Source organism: Hypanus sabinus, chromosome 31 (genome assembly GCF_030144855.1).
Source record: "Hypanus sabinus isolate sHypSab1 chromosome 31, sHypSab1.hap1, whole genome shotgun sequence".
Taxonomy (NCBI): Eukaryota; Metazoa; Chordata; class Chondrichthyes; order Myliobatiformes; family Dasyatidae; genus Hypanus; species Hypanus sabinus.
The window spans coordinates 34,685,508-34,712,869 of record NC_082736.1 but is presented as its reverse complement, the minus strand read 5'-3'; the positions used below and the strand labels follow the sequence as shown (position 1 = coordinate 34,712,869).

General features: G+C 49.1%; 1 protein-coding gene across 7 annotated transcripts in view; it reads left to right on the top strand.

Annotated features, from left to right (window-relative positions):
• The window catches only part of mark2b (MAP/microtubule affinity-regulating kinase 2b), a 220,077-nt gene that overhangs the window by 71,265 nt on the left and 121,450 nt on the right, over positions 1 to 27,362 (top strand). The window contains exon 1 of one of the 7 annotated variants that reach the window (XM_059955399.1): positions 21,012 to 21,535. The exons of the other annotated variants lie outside the window; for them this stretch is intronic. Within the exon in view, the coding sequence (XP_059811382.1) occupies positions 21,530 to 21,535 (6 nt within the window). The 5' untranslated portion in view covers positions 21,012 to 21,529. Of the gene's footprint in view, positions 1 to 21,011; positions 21,536 to 27,362 lie in introns of those variants that run through there. 7 annotated transcript variants of the gene reach the window in all.

Sequence of the window (27,362 nt, the reverse complement as noted above, 5' to 3'; positions counted from 1 at the left end):
GTGGCTGTGGGGCCAAGTCATTGGGTATATTTAAGCATTCTGATAGATTTCTTGATTATTCAGGGCATGATTGTGGCTGAGAGAGAAAATGGCTCAGCCATGTTGAAATAAAGGGCCAGATGGCCTACGGGCTTTTGAATAAGTATTCAGGCGTTTGGGTTATTAATCGGAGGGCTCAGACATGACGTTCAGCTGTGGGAGGGAAGATTGGATTGATCTTGGGTTAGGGTTAAAGGTTGGCATAATATGGTGGACTGAAGGGCCACAGTACCCTTCTGAGCTGTCGTGCTCTGTGAGGCTCACAGGTGTGTTTGCCCTCCTCACCTCCACCTTTCACAGTCAGGCTTGTGGCTTCTGGGCTTTCTGCTGTCTCTCTGTGTTCTATTCTGATATTGCTCAGGGTTTCCAGTACCTCCCAGTAAATCTGCCTGCCTTGTGTCGTCCCACTCCCATCCAGACTCAAAATGTTACTCTCCCCAAGCAGTGAGGCCAATCACCAACTCCACCCCTTCTTTATTATTTCCTGTCAGTCGTCCTTTTGCCAGCCTTGCATTTCTTTATGGATGTACAATCGAGCTGTGTATGTAGAACAGAGTATAGCACAGGGACAGGGCCTTGTACTGAACCAGCTGGAAGGTAGATCAGAAAACCCCGAAAAGTGAATCCCTCCTCCCTACACCATGTCCACATCCCTCCATCTTCCTCACATCCACGTGCCGATCCAAATGTCTCTTAAAAGCCTCTATTGTATTTGCCTCCACCTCCACCTCAGGAATTGACCCCTGTCTGGGTAAAAAAAAACTTACCCCTCACATCCCCTTTGAACTGACCCCCTCTCACCTTCAATGCACGCCCTCTGGTGTTAGACATTTCAACCCTGGGGAATAGATACCCTCCGTCCACTATTCCTTTGATAATCTTATAAACCTCTATCAGAACTCCCCTCGCCCAGAGAAAACAAGCCAAGTTTATCCAGCCTCTTGCCCTCTAAACCAGACAGCATCCTAACCTCTCCCAAGCCTCAACCTCCCATAATGGGGCAAGCAGAACCATATGCATTGTTCCAGACTTGGCCTGAGCAGACCCTTATGAAGTTGCAAGCTGTCTTATGTATTTATATTTATAGTGTTTTTTTTGTTATTGTGTTCCTTATCTTACTGTGTTTATTTTTTTGTGTTGCATCGGATCCAGAACAACAACAATTATTTTGTTCTCCCTTCAATTGAGATGACATTAAACAGTCTTGAATTTTGAGGTTGTGTGGAATATGTAACAGTGAAACAGGTCCAGCCAGTCAGCTGCTCGTCTAACTTTAGTTACCCTGACAGCACATACTTGGAAATTATTTCTGATTCCTTGTGCCGGTGTTTCCATGGTAGACGGTGTCAATGCTCCCCATTCAATCCTGCCGCCAGCAGTCACTGTTTCGGCAGACGGAGACCATTTTCGGCCATGGATAGTGTTACCGAAATCAGTGAAACCTGCTGCTGTCTGACCTGTCAGAATCCGTCGCCCTGACCTTAGGGGAAACTGTGGATGAGCCATCTTCCTCCCTGCTTTTCCGTCCTCGACAGAGGGCTGACAGCAGATAACTAGCTTTGTTTGCCATGTGTGTATCGATGTTTCTGTCAACGACCAACACAGTCCAACCATGTGCAACTTTTGTCACACTTCCGGCACCAACAGAGCGTGCCCAAGGCTCACTAGCACTAACCCGCATGTCTTTGGAATGTGGGAGGAAGCCTGCACGACCACGGAGAGAACATACAAACTCCTTACAGACAGCGGTGAGAATCGAACCGGGGTCGCTGGTGCTGTTATGCTAGCCACTCCTTACAGACAGCGGTGAGAATCGAACCGGGGTCCCTGGTGCTGTTATGCTAGCCACTCCTTACAGACAGCGGTGAGAATCGAACCGGGGTCGCTGGTGCTGTTATGCTAGCCACTCCTTACAGACAGCGGCGAGAATCGAACCGGGGTCCCTGGTGCTGTTATGCTAGCCACTCCTTACAGACAGCGGTGAGAATCGAACCGGGGTCCCTGGTGCTGTTATGCTAGCCACTCCTTACAGACAGCGGTGAGAATCGAACCGGGGTCGCTGGTGCTGTTATGCTAGCCACTCCTTACAGACAGCGGAGAGAATCTAACCGGGGTCCCTGGTGCTGTTATGCTAGCCACTCCTTACAGACAGCGGCGAGAATCGAACCGGGGTCGCAGGTGCTGTTATGCTAGCCACTCCTTACAGACAGCGGTGAGAATCGAACCGGGGTCCCTGGTGCTGTTATGCTGGCCACTCCTTACAGACAGCGGTGAGAATCGAACCGGGGTCGCTGGTGCTGTTATGCTGGCCACTCCTTACAGACAGCGGTGAGAATCGAACCGGGGTCGCTGGTGCTGTTATGCTAGCCACTCCTTACAGACAGCGGTGAGAATCGAACCGGGGTCGCTGGTGCTGTTATGCTGGCCACTCCTTACAGACAGCGGTGAGAATCGAACCGGGGTCCCTGGTGCTGTTATGCTAGCCACTCCTTACAGACAGCGGTGAGAATCGAACCGGGGTCGCTGGTGCTGTTACGCTAGCCACCCCTTACAGACAGCGGTGAGAATCGAACCGGGGTCGCTGGTGCTGTTATGCTGGCCACTCCTTACAGACAGCGGCGAGAATCGATCCGGGGTCCCTGGTGCTGTTATGCTGGCCACTCCTTACAGACAGCGGTGAGAATCGAACCGGGGTCCCTGGTGCTGTTATGCTGGCCACTCCTTACAGACAGCGGTGAGAATCGAACCGGGGTTGCTGGTGCTGTTATGCTAGCCACTCCTTACAGACAGCGGTGAGAATCGAACCGGGGTCGCTGGTGCTGTTATGCTAGCCACTCCTTACAGACAGCGGTGAGAATCGAACCGGGGTCGCTGGTGCTGTATGCTAGCCACTCCTTACAGACAGCGGTGAGAATCGAACCGGGGTCGCTGGTGCTGTTATGCTAGCCACTCCTTACAGACAGCGGTGAGAATCGAACCGGGGTCGCTGGTGCTGTATGCTAGCCACTCCTTACAGACAGCGGCGAGAATCGATCCGGGGTCCCTGGTGCTGTTATGCTGGCCACTCCTTACAGACAGCGGTGAGAATCGAACCGGGGTCCCTGGTGCTGTTATGCTAGCCACTCCTTACAGACAGCGGTGAGAATCGAACCGGGGTCCCTGGTGCTGTTATGCTAGCCACTCCTTACAGACAGCGGTGAGAATCGAACCGGGGTCCCTGGTGCTGTTATGCTGGCCACTCCTTACAGACAGCGGCGAGAATCGAACCGGGGTCGCTGGTGCTGTTATGCTAGCCACTCCTTACAGACAGCGGCGAGAATCGATCCGGGGTCGCTGGTACTGTTATGCTGGCCACTCCTTACAGACAGCGGCGAGAATCGAACCGGGGTCGCTGGCCACAATTTTACCATGTCACACTGTGGATTCCTCTGGCTTCTCTTCCGCTTTTTTTTCCCCATTGGGTTTACTCCGTAAAGTGCAAAGTATATTTATTATCAAACTGTATACAACTGAGATTTGCCTTCTCCAAACAGCCATGAAACAAAGAAAGCCTTGGAAGCCGTTCAAAGAAAAACATCAACACTTCCCAAGCGCAAAAAACCCCCCAAATAACGCAAACGGCAACAGAAACATCAACACTCCCCACACGCAAAAACCCCCCCAAATAACGCAAACGGCAACAGAAACATCAACACTCCCCACACGCAGAAAAAAAACCAAATCACGCAAACGGCAACAGAAACATCAACGATGCCCCACACACAAACGACAACAGAAACATCAACACTCCCCGCACACAAACGACAACAGAAACATCAACACTCCCCGCACACAAACGACAACAGAAACATCAACACTCCCCGCACACAAAAGACAACAGAAACATCAACACTCCCCGCACACAAACGACAACAGAAACATCAACACTCCCCGCACACAAACGACAACAGAAACATCAACACTCCCCGCACACAAACGACAACAGAAACATCAACACTCCCTGCACACAAACGACAACAGAAACATCAACACTCCCCGCACACAAACGGCAACAGAAACATCAACACTCCCCGCACACAAACGACAACAGAAACATCAACACTCCCTGCACACAAACGACAACAGAAACATCAACACTCCCCGCACACAAACGACAACAGAAACATCAACACTCCCCGCACACAAACGGCAACAGAAACATCAACACTCCCCGCACACAAACGGCAACAGAAACATCAACACTCCCCGCACACAAACGGCAACAGAAACATCAACACTCCCCGCACACAAATGACAACAGAAACATCAACACTCCCCGCACACAAACGGCAACAGAAACATCAACACTCCCCGCACACAAACGGCAACAGAAACATCAACACTCCCCACACACAAATGACAACAGAAACATCAACACTCCCCACACACAAATGACAACAGAAACATCAACACTCCCCACACACAAATGACAACAGAAACATCAACACTCCCCACACACAAATGACAACAGAAACATCAACACTCCCCGCACACAAACGGCAACAAGAAAGAAATCAAAAACACAGTATAAAAACACAAGATGGAAAGCGTCCAATCGAACTACAGATCAATCCATAAACAGCAGACTGAGGACTTCAGTACCCTCCTCCAACAGCATCAAGGAGAGAGACTGTTCAGACGTAGGGACCTGCTTTCATGAGCAGCGTGCAAGAGGCTGGTAGACGGTGCTGAACACCTGCTCACTTCTCTCTCATTCCCTCTGCAATAGTCTCTCTCTTAAAAAAATGTGAATTACAGTAATGTGTGAATATGAAATTAAATATGTAGTGCACATAAGATAGTGAGGTAGTGTGGTAGTGAGGCAGAAGGGGAAGGAGCACCATACAGTGGTATCATGGTAGTGTCGAGGTTAGTGCAACGCTGTACGGTACCAGTGACCCAGGTTGAACTCTCGCCACTGTCCAAAGACATACCAGTCGGTAGGCTAAATGGTAGTTGTAAGTTATTTCATGGTTAGGCTAGGATTAAATCGGGGGCTGCTGGTGGCCTATTCCACGCCGTATCTCCATAGATTAAACTTTTTTTTAAAAAGCGGTTCCTAAAACATTTGGTGTGTCTCTTCAGGCCTCCTGTGCCTCCTCCCTGATGGTAACAATGAGAAGAGGGCATGTCCCAGGGCGCCGGCTTTCAGAGGCATCGCTCCTTGAAGATGTCCCCAGTGATTGGGAGTCTAGTGCTTGCGTGGAGCTGGCAGAGTTTACAACCCACTGCTGCTTATTCTGATCGTGTGCATCGCTCCTCGGTGATGCAGCCATTCAGAAAGATGGGTACCTTTGTACCCGAGCTCCATGCTTTGATCTCCTCTCCTGCAGGTTAGTCACTGTAATAGTTGCCTGGTTTGTGTTCTGGGCCATTTGTATAACTCGGAAAAGCGATGCAACAGCTTGATTGTTTGTCTGGCTTGCCCTCCACAATGATGTGTTTGTACCTAATCTCCAATCACATCAGTGCCTGGCACAGGATGAAAAGCTCGTGCTTTAGTAAGATGTTGATTGCAAGAACAGAGAGGAGGCAAAGTTGCCTCTTCAGATCATTGGAGCCGACGCCGTTCAGTAGCGGAATGGCCCAGTGAGTGTGTCCCTGTCCCCATAGCTCCTATCCTGGAGTGTATTCAGCACTTGCACCAGCCTCCAGGGATCTAGCACAGTCTATCTCCGCTTCTCAGCCTTGACAGAGACTGTTAGGAGTTTGAGGAGGTTTGGTACGTCACCAAAAAACACTTGCAAGTTTCTGCAGCTGAACCCTGGAAGAGCGTTCTAATGAGGCTGGGGGGGCGGCGAGGGGGTCTACTGCACAGGATTGAAGTGAGCTGCGGAGATTTGTAAACTCGGTCAGCGCCATCGTGGGCACTAGCCTCTGTGGTATCCAGTGATGCCTCAAAAAGGCAGCGTTCATCATTAAGGACCCCATCACCCAGGACACCCTCTTCTCATTGCTACAGTCAGGGAGGAGGTACAGGAGTCTGACGACACACACTCAACGATTCAGGAACAGCTTCTTCCCTCTGCCATTGGATTTCTCAATGGACATCAAACCCATGAACACCACCTCACTACTCTTTATTTCTGTACTTTAACCATTTAATGTATATTTACTGTAATTTTTTTCCCTCTCTATTATGCATTGAATTGTACTGTGGCCGTAAAGTACAAATTTCACGACATGCTGGTGATGTTAAACTTGATTCCGATGGTCTGAATTTTAATCCTAAGCCCCTGACCCTAGCTCCCTGTTCCAGACTCTGCAACCTCAAGATCAGGTTTATTATCACTGCATAATATTGAAACTGTTACAAGGAGGAGATGCATCTAGTCAGCACGATCACCACAATACTGAGGGAATGGCTTCTCGTTCTCTGTTGTCCATCCCTGCTGCCTCAATCAATGAGGTCGACCCCACACTCTTCTAAACTCAGCCAGTGTCCAAGGAATGCAGCTCAGTTGGATATTTGGTGTGGTTAAAGACTATGGGGTGGGGTTTTGGTCAGAGCAACATGTGTCAAACCAGGCATAGCATTGTTGCTGCCTGATCTGGATTTGAGATCGCAGTCTGATTTCTGTCAAGCTCCTCCCAAGGTCGGCCCTCAGGCGCAGTGCTTGATGTCTCGTTTCCCGAACATTTGCACAGGTCTCCAAAGACCTGGACTAAATCATGTTGTTATCATGCAATGGGTGGGAGAGATGTCCATCTGAACAACGAGTAAATACTCATTGTTACTGTAATTTGTTTCCATTCCAGTCATAATTGTGAGGAACATTTCAACGTAGAACAGTGTGGTGCAGTGTTGTACCAAGATCAATCTACCCTTCCTTTCCACATCACCCTTCACTTTTCTATTACCCGTGAACCCATCTAACGTACCTGCCTCTACCAGCGCCCTGGCGGTATGTTTCACAGACCCACCACTCTCTGACTTCCCCTCTATTCTTTCCTTGGATCACATCAAAATTACGGTCCCTCGTATTAGCCAATTCCACCCTGGCTGTCCACTAGATCTATGCCTCTTCTCATTGTGTATACCCCTGTCAAGTCACCTCTTACCCTCCTTCACTACAAAGAGAAATGCCGTAGCTCACCCAACCTCTCTTCATAAGACATACTCTCTAATCCAGGCAGCATCCTGGTAAATCTCCTCTGCACCCTCTCTAAAGCTTCCAAATCCTTCCTGTAATGGAGCAAGCAAAATGCAACACAGTATTCCAAAAGTGGTCTGCCCAGTTTTCGAGGAGTGCAATAGACATAGATGGACTGGAAAGGTTTAGCGTAGGGGTTCCCAACCTGGGGTTAATGGTATTGCTCCATGGCTTAACAAAAGGTTGGGATCTCCTGGTTTAGAGGGATGTGGTACAAACGCAGGCACATAGGACTGGCTCTGATAAACGCCTGGGTCAGCATGGGCAAGTTGGGCCGAAGTGTTGTCAATCATCAGGGACCCTGCACCACCCAGTCCTTGCTGTCTTCTCACCTCCACCTCCACCTCCATCAGGTAGAAGGTACAGGAGCCTCAGGACTCATACTACCAGGTTCAGGAACAGTTACTACCCCTCAAACATCAGGCTCCTGAACCAGTTGATAACTTCGTTCAGCTTCACTTGCCCCATCACTGAAATGTTCCCACAACCTGTGGACTCACTTTCAAGGACTCTTCCTCTCAGGTTCTCAGTATTTATTGCCTATTTAGTTAGTTAGTTAGTTATCTATCTATCTATCTATCTATTTATTGTTTTTTTTTTCTTTTTGTTTTTGCTGAATTTGCTGTCTGGTTGAACGCCTAGGTTGGAGAGGTCTTTTATTGAATCTATCGTTTTTATTGTTCGATTATGAAATTATTGAGTACACCCACAAGAAAATGAATCTCAGTGTTGTATATGGTGACATCTATAACTTTGATAATATTACTTTGAACTTTGAAGTGTCAGATACTTTAAAAAGCTAGATTGGTCAAAAAAAAAGACAGTGATGCTGGATGACTAAGCCAGGACTGGTTTTCCTTCTGAGAGCCAGCAAGAGCTACATCGACCATGTTCATGACCAATATTCCTTTGAGTTTACTGGTGGTTAGATGACTAGTTCTGTGGTTGATGTATTGCCACAATTTGCCCCACTTTAAAAGATCTTTTGTACTAATGCCTCAGTTACCAACATCTTCAAGCGTAACAGGCGACGTGAAAGCGTCTGTCCAGAGACCAGTGAAGTCTTCCGCTTCCTGCCAGCTTGTGTTGCCGTAACGTTTGGTTATGTCGTGAAACAGTTCTTGCTGTTAATGGGACTACGATAATGCAAGTCCTTCCTGTACAAAATAAAATTATGCCAAGTCTCTCTCTCCCCTCGCCTGTTTGCTGAACGACACTGCACTCTGCATTAATGCAAATACCTACTCAGTTAATCACGTGGCAGCAACTCAATGCATAAAAGTATCAGAATGGGGGAGGAAATGTGATCTAAGTGACTTTGACTGTGGAGCAATTGTTGGTGCCAGACGGGGTGGTTTGAGTATCTCAGAAACTGCTGATCTCCTGGGATTTTCACACACAACAGTCTCTGGCGTTTACAGAGAATGGTGTGAAAGACACCCAGTGAGCGGCTGTTCTGTGGGCGAGAACGCTTGTTAACGAGAGAGGTCGGAGGAGAATGGCCAGACTGGTTCAAACTGACAGGAAGGTGACAGTAACTCAAGTAACTGCACACTACAACAGTAGTGTGCAGAAGAGCATCTCTGAATGCACAAAGTGGATGGGCTACAGCAGCAGTGGAGTCGGGGTTTCACTTTAATGAAGCCAGCATGAGTGTGAGTGTTGTGTACTTGTGTTCATCTTCCTTTTGACCTTCTGTCTTTAAACCCTCCAAGATCTCTGCTTTTTGTCCATAAACTGGAGCAGAATCAGACCACTCAGTCCATCAAGTCTGCAGGCCATTCCATCACGGCTGATTTGTAAAACCTCTCCACCCCATTCCCCCTGTAACCTTCGACACCCTGACGAATCAGGAACCTATCAACCGCCGCTTTAAATATATATACTGTTACGTACCCCGTAACTGGGTCACTTACCAGCAAAGATAGAGAGGTCCGTTGAAGTCTGATGGTATTATTTTTAACAGTATTTATTGATAAAAATACACAAAAATAATGTCAATGCAAACACACAGATAATATACGTCGTCAATACTAAATCTAAAAGCGCGGGTATAATAATAATCAAGAAGAAATAGCTCTATTGTTGTCTAGGGGATAATGTATTGTCCGATGGAAATATAAAAGTCACTCAAATTCATTCAAGCTGCAGCTGTTTGGTTGGAGAGAACGACGGAGGTTTAACTTGCCCATTCCTTTTATGATGACAATCCTTCGAGAGTTGTTGGGGAACTGATTTCCCCTTTTGTGGTTAGCTAAAGCTGTGCTTCCGTGGTAAAGGCCCACCGATTCCGGGTCAAATGGAAATGGACGCACGTGGCCTTCTCCCCGGGATCGCTAGCGTTTCTTCTGGTGCGTCTGAGGGGCTGTTCCCCAGACCCTCTTTTATCCTGACTCACAGGGTCTCAGATGTCAATCAGGTTGTGATGATGAATCCCTCCACCAACCCCACCCCTCGGTTCATTGCCTGGGGGCTTCGATGCATCGTACAGGATTCAATACACAATTCCGTCTCCAAGAGACAATAGCCGGTATCAATGGTTCCGCCTTTTGGAGGCCAGGACACATTCCAAACTCTGTGGGTTCTGCATGTCTTTCTTTCATTTCCTGGGTCTCCTGAACTGACTTAATAGTGATCTTGTGATTCTCAAAAAGGAGGGGGCTACTTTGTACCCTTCGGCCCCTCAGAGTTGTGGCACATTCGTAACAATACACAATGACTTGGCCAGCACAGCTGTCTGTGGCAATGAATTCACCACACTCTGGCTAAAGGAATTCCTCATCTAGTTTCTAAAGGGATGTTCTTCTATTCTGAGGCTGTGCCCTCTGGTCCTAGATGCTCCCGCTGTTGCAAACATCCCCTCCACATCTACTCTTATCCAGGGCTTTCAATATTCAACAGGTTCAGTCAGATCCAACTCCACTCCCTCCCATTCTTCTAAACTCCAGAGAGTGCGGATCTATAACCATTAAATTGTTAACGCTTTCACTCCTGGGATGTTTCTTGTCAACCTCCTCTGGACTCTCCCCATTGCCAGTACATTCTTACATAAGAGTCCAAAACTGCCTGCAGTACTCCAAATGTGGTCTGACCAACGCCTTATAAAGCCTCAGCATTCCATCCGTGCTTTTACATTCTAGTCCTCTCGAAATGAACACTGACGTTACATTTGCCTGCTTTCCTATCAACTCTACAGACTAGTTAATCATTAGGAAGTCCTCCCTAATCTTTAGAGTGTCCCTTTGCACCTCCAATTTCTAAACTTGCTCCCCATTTGGAAAATAGCCTATGTCCTTATTCCCTCTAACAAGTGTTCTGACCTTGCGCTTGCCTACGCTATATTCCAGCCGGAATATCTACTGCTCCATCTTAAGCTTCGGCTGGATTGTAAACTTCTGGAGCTTATCCCGGAGCAAACCCACGAGGCTTATCTTTGCTGACTCGCCACCATTTTTGATTTGGCCATTGATAATGGTGTCATCAGCAAATTTGAATATGGGATTGGAGATGTGCTTAGCTACGCGGTCATGAGTGTAAAGCAAGTAGAGCAGGGGCTGAGCACACTGCCGTGTGGTGGACCTGTGCTGGTGGAGGAGTTACTGTTGCCAGTCTGAACCGACTGGGGTCTGTAAGTGAAAAAATCAAAGATCTAATTGCAAAAAGGCCAGGGTCTTGAAGGTCATCAATTAGTTTTGAGGGGGTGATGGTTTTGATTGCCAAGCTGAAGTCAATAAGGCCCCCCCAGCATTGAGCACATCTACAGGAAATGTGTAGAAAAGCAGCATCCATCATCAGGGATCCCCACCACCCACGCCATGCTCTTTCCTCACTGCGGCCATCAAGGAAAAGGTACAAGAGCCTCAGGACTCGCACCACCAGCTTCAAGAACAGTTAGTGCCCCCTCGACCATCGGGCTCTTGAACAAAAGGGGTTAACTACACTTACTTGCCCCATCATTGAGATGTTCCTCTGACCTATGAATTCACTTTCAAGGACTCCTCTCATGTTCCTGACATTTATTGTTTATTTATTCTTTCTATCTTTTTCTATTTTTGTATTTTGCACACTGGTTGAGCGCCCAAGTTGGTGCAGTCTTTCATTGATTCTGTTGTGGTTATTAATATATTATGGATTTGTTGAGTATGCCTGCAAGGAATTGAATCTCACGGTGAAATGTATGTTGTTAGATAATAAATTCGAGTTTGTGCAAATCCTTACTGGCGGTGGTGGGAATCGAACTTCATCGCTGGCGTTATAATATGACGATGCTGAAACTCAGCAGTTTGGACTGTTTTGACTTCGGCACGCTCTTTCACCTGCCTGCTTGGAAGACTCGTTTTTCAGCTGTTCCATGCGTCAGACGGCATAAATGTCTAAAAATATACCGGTACGTGCGGCCTGTTATCACAGCATTGTCTGTAGATCACAGGCTGGCTGAGTTTGATCTGTGCTGCCCGTCACAGTCAAAGCATTGCTACCTTTACTTAATTAAAAATTAGATCATTTCCACACATTAATGGCTTAGCCAGGGCTGCCTTAGAATTGTTTTCCCCTCCAAAAGTTTGAGAAGGGCATTAAAACCTCATAAACACGAGGGATCCTGCAAATGCTGGAGATCCACGGCGAGACGCACATAAAACGCTAGAGGAGCTCAGCAGGTCAGGCAGCATCTACGGAGAGGAATAAACGGTCGACATTTAGGCTGAAACCCTTCAAGAGTGGGAAGGTAAAGGAAATTTTATTATCAAACTTGTCACCGGAGCTTTTTCCTGTGGGCATACTCAGCAAATCTGTCGAATAGTAGCCATCACAGCATTGATGAAGACAACAAGCTGTGCAAACGCAAAAATAAATAAATAGCAATCAATAACGAGAACATGAGATAAAGAGTCCTTAAAGTGAGATCATTGGTTGTGGGAGCATCTCAATGGACGGGCAAGTGAGTGTCGTTATCCCCTTTTGTTCAGGAGCCTGATGGTTTATGGGTAGTAACTGTTCCTGAACCTGGTGGTGTGAGTCCTGAGGCTCCTGTACCTTCTACCTGATGGTTGAGGGGTGATAACTGTTCCTGAACCTGGTGGTGTGAGTCCTGAGGCTCCTGTACCTTCTACCTGATGGTTGAGGGGTAGTAATTGTTCCTGAACCTGGTGGTGTGAGTCCTGAGGCTCCTGTACCTTCTACCTGATGGTTGAGGGGTGATAACTGTTCCTGAACCTGGTGGTGTGAGTCCTGAGGCTCCTGTACCTTCTACCTGATGGTTGAGGGGTAATAACTGTTCCTGAACCTGGTGGTGTGAGTCCTGAGGCTCCTGTACCTTCTACCTGATGGTTGAGGGGTGATAACTGTTCCTGAACCTGGTGGTGCAAGTCCTGAGGCTGTTGTACCTTCTACCTGATGGTTGAGGGGTGATAACTGTTCCTGAACCTGGTGGTGTGGATCCTGAGGCTCCTGTACCTTCTACCTGATGGTTGAGGGGTAGTAATTGTTCCTGAACCTGATGGTGTGAGTCCTGAGGCTCCCGTACCTTCTACCTGATGGTTGAGGGGTGGTAATTGTTCCTGAACCTGGTGGTGCGAGTCCTGAGGCTCCTGTACATTCTACCTGATGGCAGCAGTGAGAAGAGAGCACGGCCTGGGCGGTGGGGATCCCTGATGATGGATGCTGCTTTCCTACGACAGCATTTCATGTAGACATGCTTAATGGTTGGAAGAGTTTTACCTGTGATGTACAGGGCCAAAGCCACTACCTTTTGTAGGAAGGGGACAAAAGCCAGAATGAGGTGAGGGGAGGGGGAGAAGCAGAAGCTGGCAGGTGATAGGTGAAGCCAAGTGGCTGAGGTGGGGGGGTGAGAGGTGATAAATAGAAAAGGTGTCGAGCAGGAGGAGGAGGAATCTGATAGAGAGGAGAGTGGACCATGGGAGAAAGGGAAGGAGGAGGGGACCCAGTGAGTGCTGATAGGCAGCTGAACAAGAGGTGGGGGTTGGGGGAAGATCCAGAGGGGTATTAAAGAAGAGGGGAGTAGTGAAAGAAAGTCTTGTACATTGGCTGAATGGTAGAGTTAGTTAAAAATTAGTTCTTGTTTATAGGCTGGTGTAAGGGAGTTTGGGTGGAGCTTGCTGTCTTTCTGAGTGTAAAAGGCGTGGACATGATCTTTGGATCCCAGATCTGCTCTTTTGTGCCATTGGAGGTAAATATCTGGTGTGAGAGCTCTGTATGACAAAGAAGTGATTAAAGATTAGCTTTAATTGTCATGAGTACATCAGACACATTTACATTGAAGTGCGTCATTGGGTCAGCAATGAGGATGCGCTGGGGGCAGCCCGCAAATGCCCAACACTGTTCTGGTGCCAACATAGCGTACCCACAACTTACTAAACCCCGCCGAGCGAGTCTTCAGTGCCGTCCACCAGCCTGTCGCTCGCTGCTGCGGAAGGGGGGTGAGTGCTTGTGACAGTCTCTCTCCTTCCTGTTCTCTGCTCCCAAGGGAAAGTTCTTGTGTTCCCAGTGATCTCTCTCTCCCTCAACCAGTAAGGTTTATGGACTGTGAATTCTAATTCATATTTATGACGTGTCCTAGTTTCTGGTTGCTCCCTTTTTTTTACTGCTGTTGGTTGCGTGATTTGCTGTATTTGTTTGAATAGGTTCCACAGGCTTAGTGGCTGTGGGGAACAAGAATTTCAGGGCTTTCCACCTGTCATCTCGGATGTATTTCGAAGGGCAACGGATTTAAAAGCAAGGAGATAATGCTGAGGCTTTATAAGACACCAGTCAGGTCGCACTGGGAGTATTGTCAACAGTTCAGGGCCCCATGTCTCAGAAAGGATGAGTTGTCATTGGAGAGAAGAGGTTGACGAGGATGATTCTGGGAATGAGGGGTTAACGTGAGGAGCGTCTGGCAGCTTTGGGCCTGTACTCACTGGAATTTAGATGAATGTGGGGATCTCACTGAAACTTACCGAATGTTTCCTGTGGCGGGGGTATCCAGAGCTAGAGGGCACAGCCTCAAAACTGAGGAGCGACCTTTTAGAGCAGATATAACGAGGAGCGTTTTTTAGCCAGAGAGTGGTGAATCTGTGGAATGCTCTGCCACGGACTGCAGCGGAGGCCAAGTCCACGGGTATATTTAATGAGGAAGCTGATAGATTCCTGTGGGGCATCAAGGGATGTGGTGAGTAGGCAGGTGTGTGGAGTTGAATGGGATCCGGGATCGGCCTTGATGAAATGGCGGAGCGGACTCGATGGGCTGAATGGCCTGACTGCTCCTCTGACTTATGATCTTATGGGTTGTACACTGCCTAAATGCTTTGACAGTAAATGTACCCAGAATCCTTTGAAAAATGTGACTCCATTTAGAAATGTGAGAGGAAACCCACGCGGTCATGAGGAGAAAGTACAAACTCCTGACAGGCAGTATTGCGGTAACGTGCCATCCCAGCATGTTTCAGTTGGACCAAAGGATCTGCCCTCTGACCCTAGAGCCTCTTGTCCCATATCCGTTGTAAGTGTTTTTTCCTCACTATCCTCTTGGACTCAGGTTGCTCTGTGTAGGGGATTGAGCAGCGCTGGAGGTAGCCACAGTTCAGACCCCTATCAGCTCAGCTGGGGTTCTATAGGGTCCTTTTAGCAATCTTGTGCTTTGGCACAAAGCACATGGTGATGCAACCAGGAAGGATGCTCTCCATGGTACAACTGTAGAAAATTTGCTAGACTTTTCGCTCGAGGCCCAGTTTTTGACGCTTGTTGTCTTCTGTTGGAATTTCCACCTAAACGTCAGGAAGCGGCACCACGGCGGACGGGAAGGCTCCTCTACGGGCAGTCAAAACTGCCCAACGCATCACCGGCACTGGCATACCCACCTTCAAGGACATAGATACAGACAGGGTCAGTAACATCCGCTGCGCTCACGGACAGTTCGTCCCACTCCCGTCAGGGAGGAGGCTACGTAGCATCCACACCAGGACCATCAGACTCAAAAACAGTGAGGCTGATCAACACCTCCACCCACTGACTCACCTAGCCAGCACTACTTTAAAATTTCCTGTCAGTCACCTTAAGAGCAGGCACTCCTGTGCCCAGTGTCACTTTGTGGACGTACAATCATTCTATGTAGATGAACTATCTTATGTTTCTTTATTATTATTCTTGTGCTTTTTATCTTATTGTGTTTTATTTTGTACTGCATCAGATCTGGAAAACCAATTATTTCTTTCCTTTACACTTGTGTACTGGGAACGATACTAAACCATCTCGAATCTTGAAATGCGGGGATGGGCGTGAAACGCAGGTCCACTTTCACCTTGTGCTGGTGTGAACCTTCCCGTTCACTGTCCTGCGTTGGCGTGACTTGCCACCGGTCGAGGGAGAACGGCCCGGTGCAGTTTCCAAGTAAAATCGTCCGCCCTGTGCTGTGGTAGTAACCAGAGGACGTGGGCTGCTGCACTGGCCTGAAGATTCAGGTTATTTTGGTGTGAAATGTCGAGCTGAGGGAATTGTGACGGAGACTGTAGGTTCTGTTGGCTGTCACAATTTCAAAGTTCAAAGTAACTTTATCAAAATCCATATACAGTACTATGCGAAAGCCTCGGTGGATGTCGAATGACGGCGGGAAACCTGTGCGGGAAGGAAGTTTGATCACTGAGCATAGGAGAACGAGGGGAGAAACACGTAAAAATGCTGGAGGAACTCAGCAGGTCAGGTGGAGAGGACTAAAGAGTTGGCGTTTCAGGTCGAGACCCTTTGTCAGGACTGGGGAGGAAGGGGGAAGAAGGTGGGGGTAAGGGGAAGGAAGCCAGCTGGGAGCTGATAGGTGATGGGGGAAGGAAGCTGATTGGAGAAGATAGTGGGCTGTAGGTGAAAAGGACCCAGCGGGAGATGATAGGCAGAGGTAAACCGCCAGTGGGGAATTTTTTTTTTACCAGAGGGAGAAGTCGATATCCATGCCATCAGGTTGGAGGCTACCCAGATGGAATATAAGGAGTTGCTCCTTCACCCTGAGAGTGGTCTTAACTTGGCACAAGCGGAAGCCATGGATTCGCATGTCGGAATTAAAAGGTTTGGCCAATGGGATGTCCTGCTTGTGGCAGGTGATTGCCTCTTAACCGTACACGTGTTTACAGCTAGACGAATCAATGTTCCGCAGGTACCGAGGTGTTAATACATTCAGCGCATAAAATAATATTAACAGGTTATAGAAAGTATTCCACAGTTGTACAAGTTAACCTAAAGTGCATATATAGGACTCGCTCAGATGGGAACGCTGGATGTCATGAACCAGTTGAGCCAGAGAACTTGTACCTTTGTTGTTTGAGTATAACCATAATTGTAAAGAAAGACTGGAACTGATGATGTAGCCTTGCATAGCCTTGATGGGCTGAACGGACTCATTCTGAGAATACTGTGAGCCTCGTGTTCAGGAGCAAGCTTCAGGACCTCATTCTAACTGGAGGAAAGCCCTACTAACAAAGGCTGCTAGACCTGAAATGCCAACTGTTTCTCTCTTCGCGGGCGCTGCCTGACCTACTGGGTGTTTCCAGCATTTGGTTTCTCGTTTAGATTCCGGTTTATTGGGCTGCATCGGGGCCAGTACATTTTGGACCAATTGTGCGGCTGCTCCAGATAGCCGAAGTTTCATGGAAATAGTTAAAAAGGTTTTAAAAGGGCAAACTACTGTTTAACTGAGTATTTAAATCATGTATTTAAATAAAATACAGAACAAATTATAACTATCAGTACTGCAGAACTATAAAACTACATTAGTTCCTAATTGTTATTGATGGAGGAATTCATTCAGTGTACACTACTGTGTTCTTTTGATTGCACAGACACCTAGTGCAGATAATGCACTGCCCTCATTGCCTTAGTAGTGTGAAAACCACTGCCTATTAATTCTGCGTCAGTTGGCCCATATGAACAGCGCAACTGCTGCTATTTTTTTTAAAAAACATGCACTCTGAGGCCAGTGTAGAGTCTAGCGGCCACACAACTGCTGCTGGTTAGAAACCGTTTGGCAGCAACCTCCTGTCCCAATTAAGAGACCTACTGTCCCAAATAAAAGGAGGGAATCCTGGCGGTCTTAATTTAGTTTTTGTTCTTTAAGAGACGTCCCAGATAAGAGGCCGCCGTGGGCGACTGAGGGCCCAATCCACTGTATATGCAGATATTTTAATATTTTTGTTCTCAAACTATACACCGTTCTGCCGTCATTTCCTCTTACGGTTGCAGCAGTGAGCTTCCCCTTTGCCTGTGTGACACACCCACTCTGTGGTCACAGCCTCATATCCTGCTTGACCTGTTAATCAGTTCTCAGCAAGTTTGGTGTGGCTCTCTCTGCAGTGACTGAAACTTTTTGGGTGGGCGGGGTGGAGCCGCCTTCCCTCTGCGTGAGGGTCTCGACCTGAGGTCGTGTGAAGCCGTGGGAGCAGGCCGTGGATACCACAGGTCCTGGTTATGTGGCCACTGATGCCAGGTGGACAGTCGCTGAAGGGTATTACTAGTGGCTGGGCTCACTCATCTAGTAAAGACACTGCCCAGAAGATGGCAATGGCAAACCACTTGTGTAGAAAAATTTACCGAGAATAACCATGATTCAGGACCAGCTTCTTCCCCTCTGCCACCCCATTTGTGAATGGTCATTGAACCCATGAATACTACCTCGCTACATTTTTTTTTGCACTAATTTAACTATTTTTTATATATATAGACAGTGATGCAGCCAGTTAGAATGCTCTCCATGGTACATCTATAGAAATTTGTGAGTGTCTTTGGTAACATACCAAATCTCCTCAAACTACTTGTGAAATACAGCCACTGGCTTGTCTTATCTTTGTAGCTGCATCAATGTGTTGCAACGAGGTTCTGTCAGGAATCTGAAATTGCTCAGCCTCTTCGCTTCCGATCCCTCGTCTTACCCTTTCTGAAGTCCACAATCGGCACTTTGGTCTTACTGAATCTGAGTGAGAGGTTGTTGCTGCAGCACCGCTCAACTAGCTGGTATGTCTCACTCTGTACGTCCTCTCGTCACCGTCCGAGACTCTGCCAACAATGGTTGTGTCGTCAGCGAACCGCTTCTGAAAGCTTGCGCCCTCGAATCCAGACAGCAACCCGGTGAAACTCTGGTTTTTAATGTTCCAGTTCATTCGTTATGTGTCGTGTCATCCAATGCAGGCAATCACGGTCTTTCCTTGACTCTTAATATCACCAGCATATGTCATGAAATTCATTGTTTTGTGGCAGTACAATGCCATACATCATAATAAAAACCAAATTACAGTAAATGTATATAAAAAGGGCCCCCACCACCCAGGAAATGCCTTTTATTGATGCCATCAGGGAGGAGGTACAGGAGCCTGAAGACACACACTCAGCGATTCAGGAACAGCTTCTTCCCCTCTGCCATCAGGGAGGAGGTACAGGAGCCTGAAGACACACACTCAGTGATTCAGGAACAGCTTCTTCCCCTCTGCCATCAGGGAGGGGGTGCAGGAGCCTGAAGACACACACTCAACGATTCAGGAACAGCTTCTTCCCCTCTGCCATCAGGGAGGAGGTACAGGAGCCTGAAGACACACACTCAGTGATTCAGGAACAGCTTCTTCCCCTCTGCCATCAGGGAGGAGGTACAGGAGCCTGAAGACACACACTCAGTGATTCAGGAACAGCTTCTTCCCCTCTGCCATCAGGGAGGAGGTACAGGAGCCTGAAGACACACACTCAACGATTCAGGAACAGCTTCTTCCCCTCTGCCATCAGGGAGGGGGTACAGGAGCCTGAAGACACACACTCAACGATTCAGGAACAGCTTCTTCCCCTCTGCCATCAGGGAGGAGGTACAGGAGCCTGAAGAGACACACTCAGTGATTCAGGATCAGCTTCTTCCCCTCTGCTGTCCAATTTCTGAATAGACATTGAACCCATGAACACGATCTCACAACTTTTTATTTATTTCTGCACTACTTATTTAATTTCACTGTTTAATAACATCCTTACTGTTTTTCTATTAAGTACTTCATGGAACTGTTTCCACAAGGACAACAAATTTCATGACTGGCCATTTATTAATATTTCTAATTTTGACTACTTATTTAACAGTAATGCCGGTGAGATTAAGCCATTCTGATTTTGATAACCTTGGCTTGTTTTCTCTGGAGCGCCGGAGGCTGAGGGGAGATCTGAGAGAGGTCTGTATGATTTTGAGAGGCGTAGATAGAGTAGACAGCTGGTAACTTTTCCCAAGCTGGAAATGTTGAATTCTGCAGAGGGGGAGAGGTCAAAGGAGGTGTGTGCGGCAAGGTTTTCACAAGGAGAGTGATGGAGGCAGATACGATAGAGGCTTTAAGGAGGGCACATGAGAGTTCAGGGAATGGACAGATACGGACATTGTGGAGGCAGAAGAACTAGTTTAATTGGGAGTCGTTAGATTAGTGACTTTAGCTTGACATCCTCAGAGTCAGGTTGATCGATGATAACTGGTATACGTATCAGCCTAATTCTGCTCCTATATCTTTTTTATACACACACACACACACACACACACAGACACACACACACACACACCCACACACACACACACACGCCATTCGGCCCATCGAGTCTCCGCCATTTCATCATGGCCGATCTATTTTCCCTCTTAGCCCCAATCTCCTGCCTTCTCCTCGTATCCCTTCATGCCCTGACCAGTCAAGAATCTGTCAACCTCTGCCTTAAATGACCCAATGACTTGGCCTCCACTGCTGCCCGTGGCAATGAATTTGCCGATTCACCACCCTCTGGGTAAAGAAATTCCTCCTCGTCTCTATTGAGGCCTTTCACCGTTCAATAGAATTCTCTCCCCCTCCAGATTTCCAGTGAGTATGGGTATATATATTAGATAGTTAAATTAGTGCAAAAAATAGTGAGGTAGTGTTCATTCAGAAATTGTATGGCTGAAGGGGAGAAGCTGTTCCTGAATCATTTGTGTGTGTGTCTTCACGCTCCTTCCTGATGGTAGCAATGAGACGAAGGCATGCCCTGGGTGTTCTGAGGCATCGCTCCTTGAAGATGTCCTGGATACTATGGAGGCTGGTGCCCGTGTGGAGCAGACTGAGTTTACAACTCTCTGCAGCTTAATTCCATCCTGTGCGGGAGCCGCCCCCTCGTACCAGACGGGGATGCAGCCAGTTAAAATGCAGAATGCTCTCCTCGAGACATCTGTACAAATCTGCTAGTGTCTTTGGTGACGTTTTAAATCTCCTGAAACCCCCCCAATGAAATATAACCGCTGTCGTGCCTTCTTTGTAGCTGCATCGACATGCTGGGCACAGGATAGATCCTCAGAGATGTTGACACCCAGAAACTGGAAATTGCTCACTCCTTCCACTTCTGATCCCTCGATGAGGACTGGTGTGCTTGTGTTCCCTCAGTCAGTTCTTTGGTCCATGATGCAGAGTGCAAAGTTGTTGCCGGGTCTGACTCTGTGCTGAAACACTACTGGAAATACTCGGCGGAACGCGCAGCGTCTGTGGAGGCAGAAGCGCCGTTGGCGATGACTTTCACTTTCCACCAGTGAAGCCAGAGTTGCAGGATATTTACAGTGTCGCTCTGGGTCTAAAACATTGACTATCTGTCCCCCTCCATATGCGCTGCCTGACCTGCTGAATTCCTCTCACACTTTGTGTGCGCGTCTGTGTTGCTCTAGATTTCCAGCATCTGCAGAATCTCTTGTATTGCTCGGCTATGTTTGTGTGTGTGTAGGCTCCCGGCACTGAATGTGTTAACTCCACAGGTACTTCCCTTTCCCTGAAAGTTCCCCTTGAGCTGATCTCATCGTGCAGGTCTACGTTAGATTTTTTTTAACTTATTGTGAAATTTGGCACTTCCTGACTCTCCACCTTCCTGCAACCTGGACGTCTCTGCGTCGCAGTGGCCCGAGCACGCCGGGGTGATCTCCCCCTGCGTCGGCAGTGCCGGCTTTGGCTGTGAGAGCTTCCAGGCCTCCGGCCCGTCTCTCAGGCCGGCGTCAAGGTCGACTCCCGGTTTCCAATGAGGGTGGGGCGATCTCTGAGTAACACGATCCTCTCACTGGCCCGGAACAGAAGCTGAGTGCTGGTCTGACTGCTGTTTGCTTCCCCACCCCCCAAGGATGTTAAGATGTTACCGTGAGTGGGGGAAGTAAAGTGCCGTTCGGGAGGAGCCCGAGAGTGTGCTAACGAGCTGGGTGGAGTCGCTGCACACCGGCTGGGCTCCCATGTAGTTCCACCTTCCCGGCTGACCTGCTTCGCAACGTCCTGAAGTTCGACGGGAGGGAATCCGAGTGAGCCGCGATGAAGGTAGGGCTGGCTGGGGTCAGTGAGTGACCTCTCGCTCCTCTCCTCTGCCTAAGGGTCTCTCTGGCACGGCTCATTCTCGACGAGGAAGTGAGGTGATCGCCAAGGCCGTTCATCTGCTCCTGTGGCACTCCCTCTCTCAGTTATTGCCAGAGGCCCGAGGTCAAATCTTCCTGTGATGTTGCCCTGTCCTCTCCCCCGTCCCCCTTCCCTCTCTCCCTCCAAACCCCTTACACTCCCCATTCCTCACCACTGCCCACTTTCCCCCCGCCCACTTGGTCCTCCTCTTGCCCCATCCCACCCATTCCTCCTCTCCTGCCTTCTGCCTTCTCCCGCACCCCTTCGTGCCCTGACTAATCAAGAACTTATCCCTCCCCCCACTTTAAATATACCCAGTTACTTGCCCTCTACTGCTGCCTGTGACAACGAATTCCACAGATTCGCCACTCTGGCTTTCTCCTCATCTCCGTTCTATAAGGACGCCTCTCTATTCCGAGGCTGTGTCCTCGGGTCTCCCACCACAGGAAACATCCACTCTATTGAGGCCTTCCACCGTTCGACAGGTTGCATGTGAAGTGCATGGCGCAGGGAAACAGCTGGCAGTGAGATCTGGGTGGTGGCAGGGTCTCCTGGTCTCACAGCCTGGCAGTCCTCATCCTGGTGCTCCTGCCAGAGGACTTGAGGATTCGGTGTGTTGGTGTACGGTGATCGTTCCACCTTGCACCGCCGGCAACCCGGGTTTATCTCCCGCTGCTGTCCGCGTGGGATTCCTCCCGCACTCCAAAGGCGTAGGGGTTAGCGACCTGCGGGCACGCTTGGTTGATGCCGCAGGCCCAGTGACACTTCCGGACTGCCCACAGTGCGTCCTCGGACCCTGCTGGTTGTCGACACGATGCATTTCACTGTTCACGTGACGCGTAAGTTCTGTGAGCTGGAATCTATTGGACGCCCGGCCAGAACCATGGCACCCGAGGGGGCAGTACTTACCTCGAAGGTCCTGCCTCTTGGGGAAACGCCATCTACCACACAGTGACATGGCCCTCCATAGACCAGGGTGCCGGTGTCCTGGCTGTCCACGCCTGGGCGGTGTGATGTGGAGAGCAGACTCCCCCTCTTCCCCCTCCCTCTGACGAATCCAGAGAGCGGCCGAGACCGATTCAGTTTGGCACCAGCAGCATCATAGTCAGCGTTGAACTCAACGGAGGACTGCCTTAGGGACTCCGGCCCCACGAGTGGGTATCGCCGCAAGGCAGCGGAGGTTTGAGATCAGAGTTTCTCCTTCTCCTTGGCCAGCCACAGCTGCCCGAAGCGACTGGTTTTAAGGTACCTTTGCCCCTTCTCCTGTCGGTGGAAACAGTTCCGCTGGGCTTAGTAGCTAAGCCACACTTGGAAGCTTTGGTAGTCGGAGGCTATTTGTGACACACACCCCTGTGAGCTTGTCCCCCCTGCACCCGTGGCTGTGGTCATCTTACAGAGCCTCTGTCGAGTTAATGGTGGGATAAAAGGGAGTCCTCAGCCCAAGGAGGTGTGTGAGTGAGGGATTGTGTGTGTTGTCCAGCATCAGGCAAGGCTAGACTGCTGCTCCAGCTGAGTAACCTGTCAGACACTGTACCGAAGGACGGTCGCAAGTCCAGAAGTCGAGGCCTGCTGGCAGTCACCCTGGGGTTGTGAGTTTTTGAATCCACGGCAGTGGGCAATGGGGCGAAGGTCCGATGTCTGCTCGTGCACCGAACCTCAGGAGGCTGGAAGCTCGTCCGTGTGTGGGCGGGACGGGCTGCCCCCGGCGCCTCCTGAGGTGGTGGTGGTGGTTCACCCAAGCGGGTAACGTCACTATGTCTCGATCCGTGCTGCATTCCAGTGAGACAGGCCAGGGCTAGTTCCGGTGAAAAGTTAGAGATAATAGTGAGTGTTTGTTTGTAAACCTGAGGATCACATCATCATTTCTCTGAAACTGGATGACCTGTTATCTAGTTTCAGAATTTGTAGTCGTCTGTCTGAGTCTGGGGGTGCAGAATACCCAGCATTTGTATGTTTCCCGGTTCACTAGCTAACAGGATACTTATAACTACCAGGAGGGTCTCCCTCCCCTTTATTTGTGACGTTTACTGGGAGCATTGTACGCAAAGGGGCTGAAGCATTGTCGAGGATCCCGACCGCCCGTCCCACAATCTCTCTGACCCACTACCGTCAGGGAGGAGGGACAGGAGCATCGGGACTGGCTCTGTCAGACTGTCAACTTCTACACCCGGGCTGTGACAGTAATGAACACCCTGCCACCACCGAGCTCTCGTCACCAGGACACCGAGCTCCTTGCTGTCGACTTGTGCTGCGCTCTGCAAGCATTTTGAATGATATTTTATTAACTTATCTGCGGTAATGTTTTGCGTGTTGAGTGTGATGATTGAGGGAGCTGGAGCTTTACTCTCTGGAGAGAAGGAGGATGAGAGGAGACGTGATAGAGGTGTGCAAGATATTAAGAGGAGTAGACAGAGTGGACAGCCAGTGCCTCTTCCCCAGGGCACCACTGCTCAATACAAGAGGACGTGGCTTTAAGGTAAGGGGAGGGAAGTTCAAGGGGGATATTAGAGGAAGGTTTTTCACTCAGAGAGTGGTTGGTGCGTGGAATGCATTGCCTGAGTCAGTGGTGGAGGCAGGTACACTAGTGAAGTTTAAGAGACTACTAGACAGGTATATGGAGAAATTTAAGGTGGGGGGTTATATGGAAGGCAGGGTTTGAGGGTCAGCACAACATTGTGGGCCGAAGGGCCTGTAATGTGCTGTACTATTCTATGATATATCTTGTGGGTGCACCATAGTCCACAGGAACATGGTTTTGTTTGGTTGTCTATATACACAGTCAGATGGCAATAAACTTGAACTGATGAGAGCCCCTCTCATCAAAGAAAGCACAACAGCACCTCCACTCTTTGACTAGTTTGCTTAGATTCCGCACATTGCCAGAAACTTTTGTCAAACTTCTAACAGGTGCACAGCAGAGAGTATCCTGACTGGTTGCATCTCGGCCTGGTAGGGAAACAGCAATGCCCAGGAACGGGAATGTCCACAGAAACTCCAGTCCGTCGCGGGCAAAGCCCTCCCCACCACCGAGCACATTTACACGCCGTGATGCACCATCAATAACTCTCGGAGATGTGAGGCGAGATAGGCTTTTATTCGCTGGAAGAGAGCAGTCAGCAGCAAGAGATCCCCACACGACATCCTGGAGACCGAGGGAGGAGCCGTGCCTCCAATCGCCTTTATACCGGGGTCTGTGGGAGACAGGTATGTGTAGTTCAGCACACGTCGCCTCAGGAAGGCAGCATCCATCACCCAGGGCATGCCCTCTTCTCACTGCTGCCACTGGGAAGGAGGGATTGAAGCTTCAGGACCCGCTCCACCAGGTTCAGGAACAGATTTTACCCTCAGCCAACCGGTGTGGACAAACAGGACTCTGCACAACTCGTGTTCTCAGTATTGTCTCAGACTGTTTGACAGTCTTTACTTGTGTATAGTTTTTCATAACTGCTGTTGTATTTCCTGTGAACGCCTGCAGGAAAATGGGTCTGATTGTCGTACATGGTTACGTGTGCGTGCCTCGATGATCAACTTTGAGTAGAGTGACCAGCACTGAACACCATCAAACACGTGTGGCCTCACTGATGCCTGGTGCAACTGTCATACAGCACCCCAGCTCTTCAGCTCAGCATCCTGACCGATGACGTCAGTCCTTGACGCTGCCCTTGAGGCCGTGGAGCAGAGCGAGCGGGCGTGCGAAGCTCTGGCTCATACAGGGCCCATTCTATTTTAGACCAGACAGTTTCAGATTCCTCTCTGGAGCCGGCAGTGGACGGGATGCAGCTCAGCTGCGGAGTGGAGTCGAGGGATGGAAGTGACTCGTGTGTCCAAATGGAGGCAGGGTCTACAGACCCCAACAAGCAGCAGAACTAGCCCCCGTTCCTCCCAGTCGCCCGCCCGCACCGCAGACGGTTCTCAGGATCCAGAGAGGCCTCCGGTCCCCCAGCTTCCAAAAAACATTAACTGGGTCTGAGCTGGATTTTATTCTCTGCACTTTGGCTTCGGACTTTGCCCAGCCTTTAGTCAGGATTACTTGGGACCTGTTTACAGAATATTTTCCTTAACGAGTGTGCCTGTTCCAGACTGCCGTGTGTGTGTGTCATGGACACTGCTCACTTTTGTCTGTACACAGGCCTAGAACACGACCAGTTCTGCATAGAACCAGGCCACTGGGCCCGCAGTGTTGTGCTGAATTAATTAAACTGGTAATCAAATGCCCTGCTGAACCAATCTATCCAAGAAAAGGTTGTGTTGGCATTGGAGAGGGTCCAGAGGATGATTCCAGGAATGAAAGGGTTAACGTGTGAGGAGTATTTGGTGACTCTGGGTCAGATGAATGGGGGGGGGGGGAACCTATTGAATATTGAAATGTGTGGGTAGAATGGGCATGGACAGGTTGTTTCTTATAGTGGGGGAGTCTGGGACCAGAGGACGCAGCCTCAGCTTAGAGGGACATCCATTTAGAACAGAGATGAGGAGCAATTTCTTCAGCCAGAGGGTGGTGAATCTGTGGAATTCATTGCCATAGATTGGCCAGGTCATTGGGTATATTTGAAGTGGAGATTGATAGGTTCTTGATTAGTCAGGGGGTCAAGGTTACGGAGAGAGGGGCATGAGGATGGGATAATAAATCGGCCATGATGGAATAGCAGAGCAGACTCGATGGGCTGAATGGCCTGCTCCTGCTCCTATGTCTGATGATCTAATCCCTTTAGCCTACATAGTGTCCATATCTTCCCATTTCCTGTGCTTTCATGTGGCCTATCTTGATCGCCTGTATCGTATCTACCTCAAGCGCCAACCAGGCACCCACCATTCTCTGCATAAAACGCTTTGCCTCGCACGTCTTTAAACTCACCCTCCCCCCCCCCAACCAATTTTAAATACAAATGCCATCTGGTATTAGATAGAAACATACAAAACCTACAGCCTACAATGCTGTGCCGATACAGTATATACTGTAGAAATTACCTGGGGTTACCCATAGGTATTTTTTCTAAGCTCCATCTGCCTGTCCAGGAGTCTCTTAAAAGACCCTATCATACCCGCCTCCACACCGTCGCCGGCAGCCCATTCCATGCCATCACCGACCTCCACATAAAAAACTTACCCTTGACCTACTTCCAGGCACCTTAAACCTGTGCCCTCTCATGCTAGCCATTTCAGACTGGGGAAAAGCCTCTGACTATCCACACCATCAATGCCTCTCATCATCTTACACACCTCATATTAACACATTTGGAAAAAGCTTTATGAGTAGTGACTGCTGGAGATAGATGGGGTGGTCTTGCCACAGGAGAAGGCCATTCTGGCCATCGAATTCGAGCCTGGCAGCTCAACCCCCTTTCCTCCCTCATCCAGTAGGCCGGCGAACTTCCTTCTGGATAAAGTTGAAAGATTAGCTTTATTTCTCACTGGAATGTTGAAACCTACAGCGAAATGCATCAATGACCCGCACAGTCTGTGAACCTGTGCTGGGGGCAACGTAGCACAGCCATAACTTACCACCCCTAACCCGAGTGTCTTTGGACCATGGGAGGAGACTGAAGCACCCAGAGGAAACCCACGCGGTCACAGGGAAGCGTACAGACTGCTCAAGGATTGGGGTGGGAATTGAACCTGGGATCTTACAGTTGGCACCGGCTGCAATACCGCTACGCCGCGGCCCCTCCGAAAACCAGCAGTGACTCCCCCTACAGAGTCCAGCACTGTTGATTTGATGCGGGGGAAGGAGTTATTAATCCTTCTGATGCAC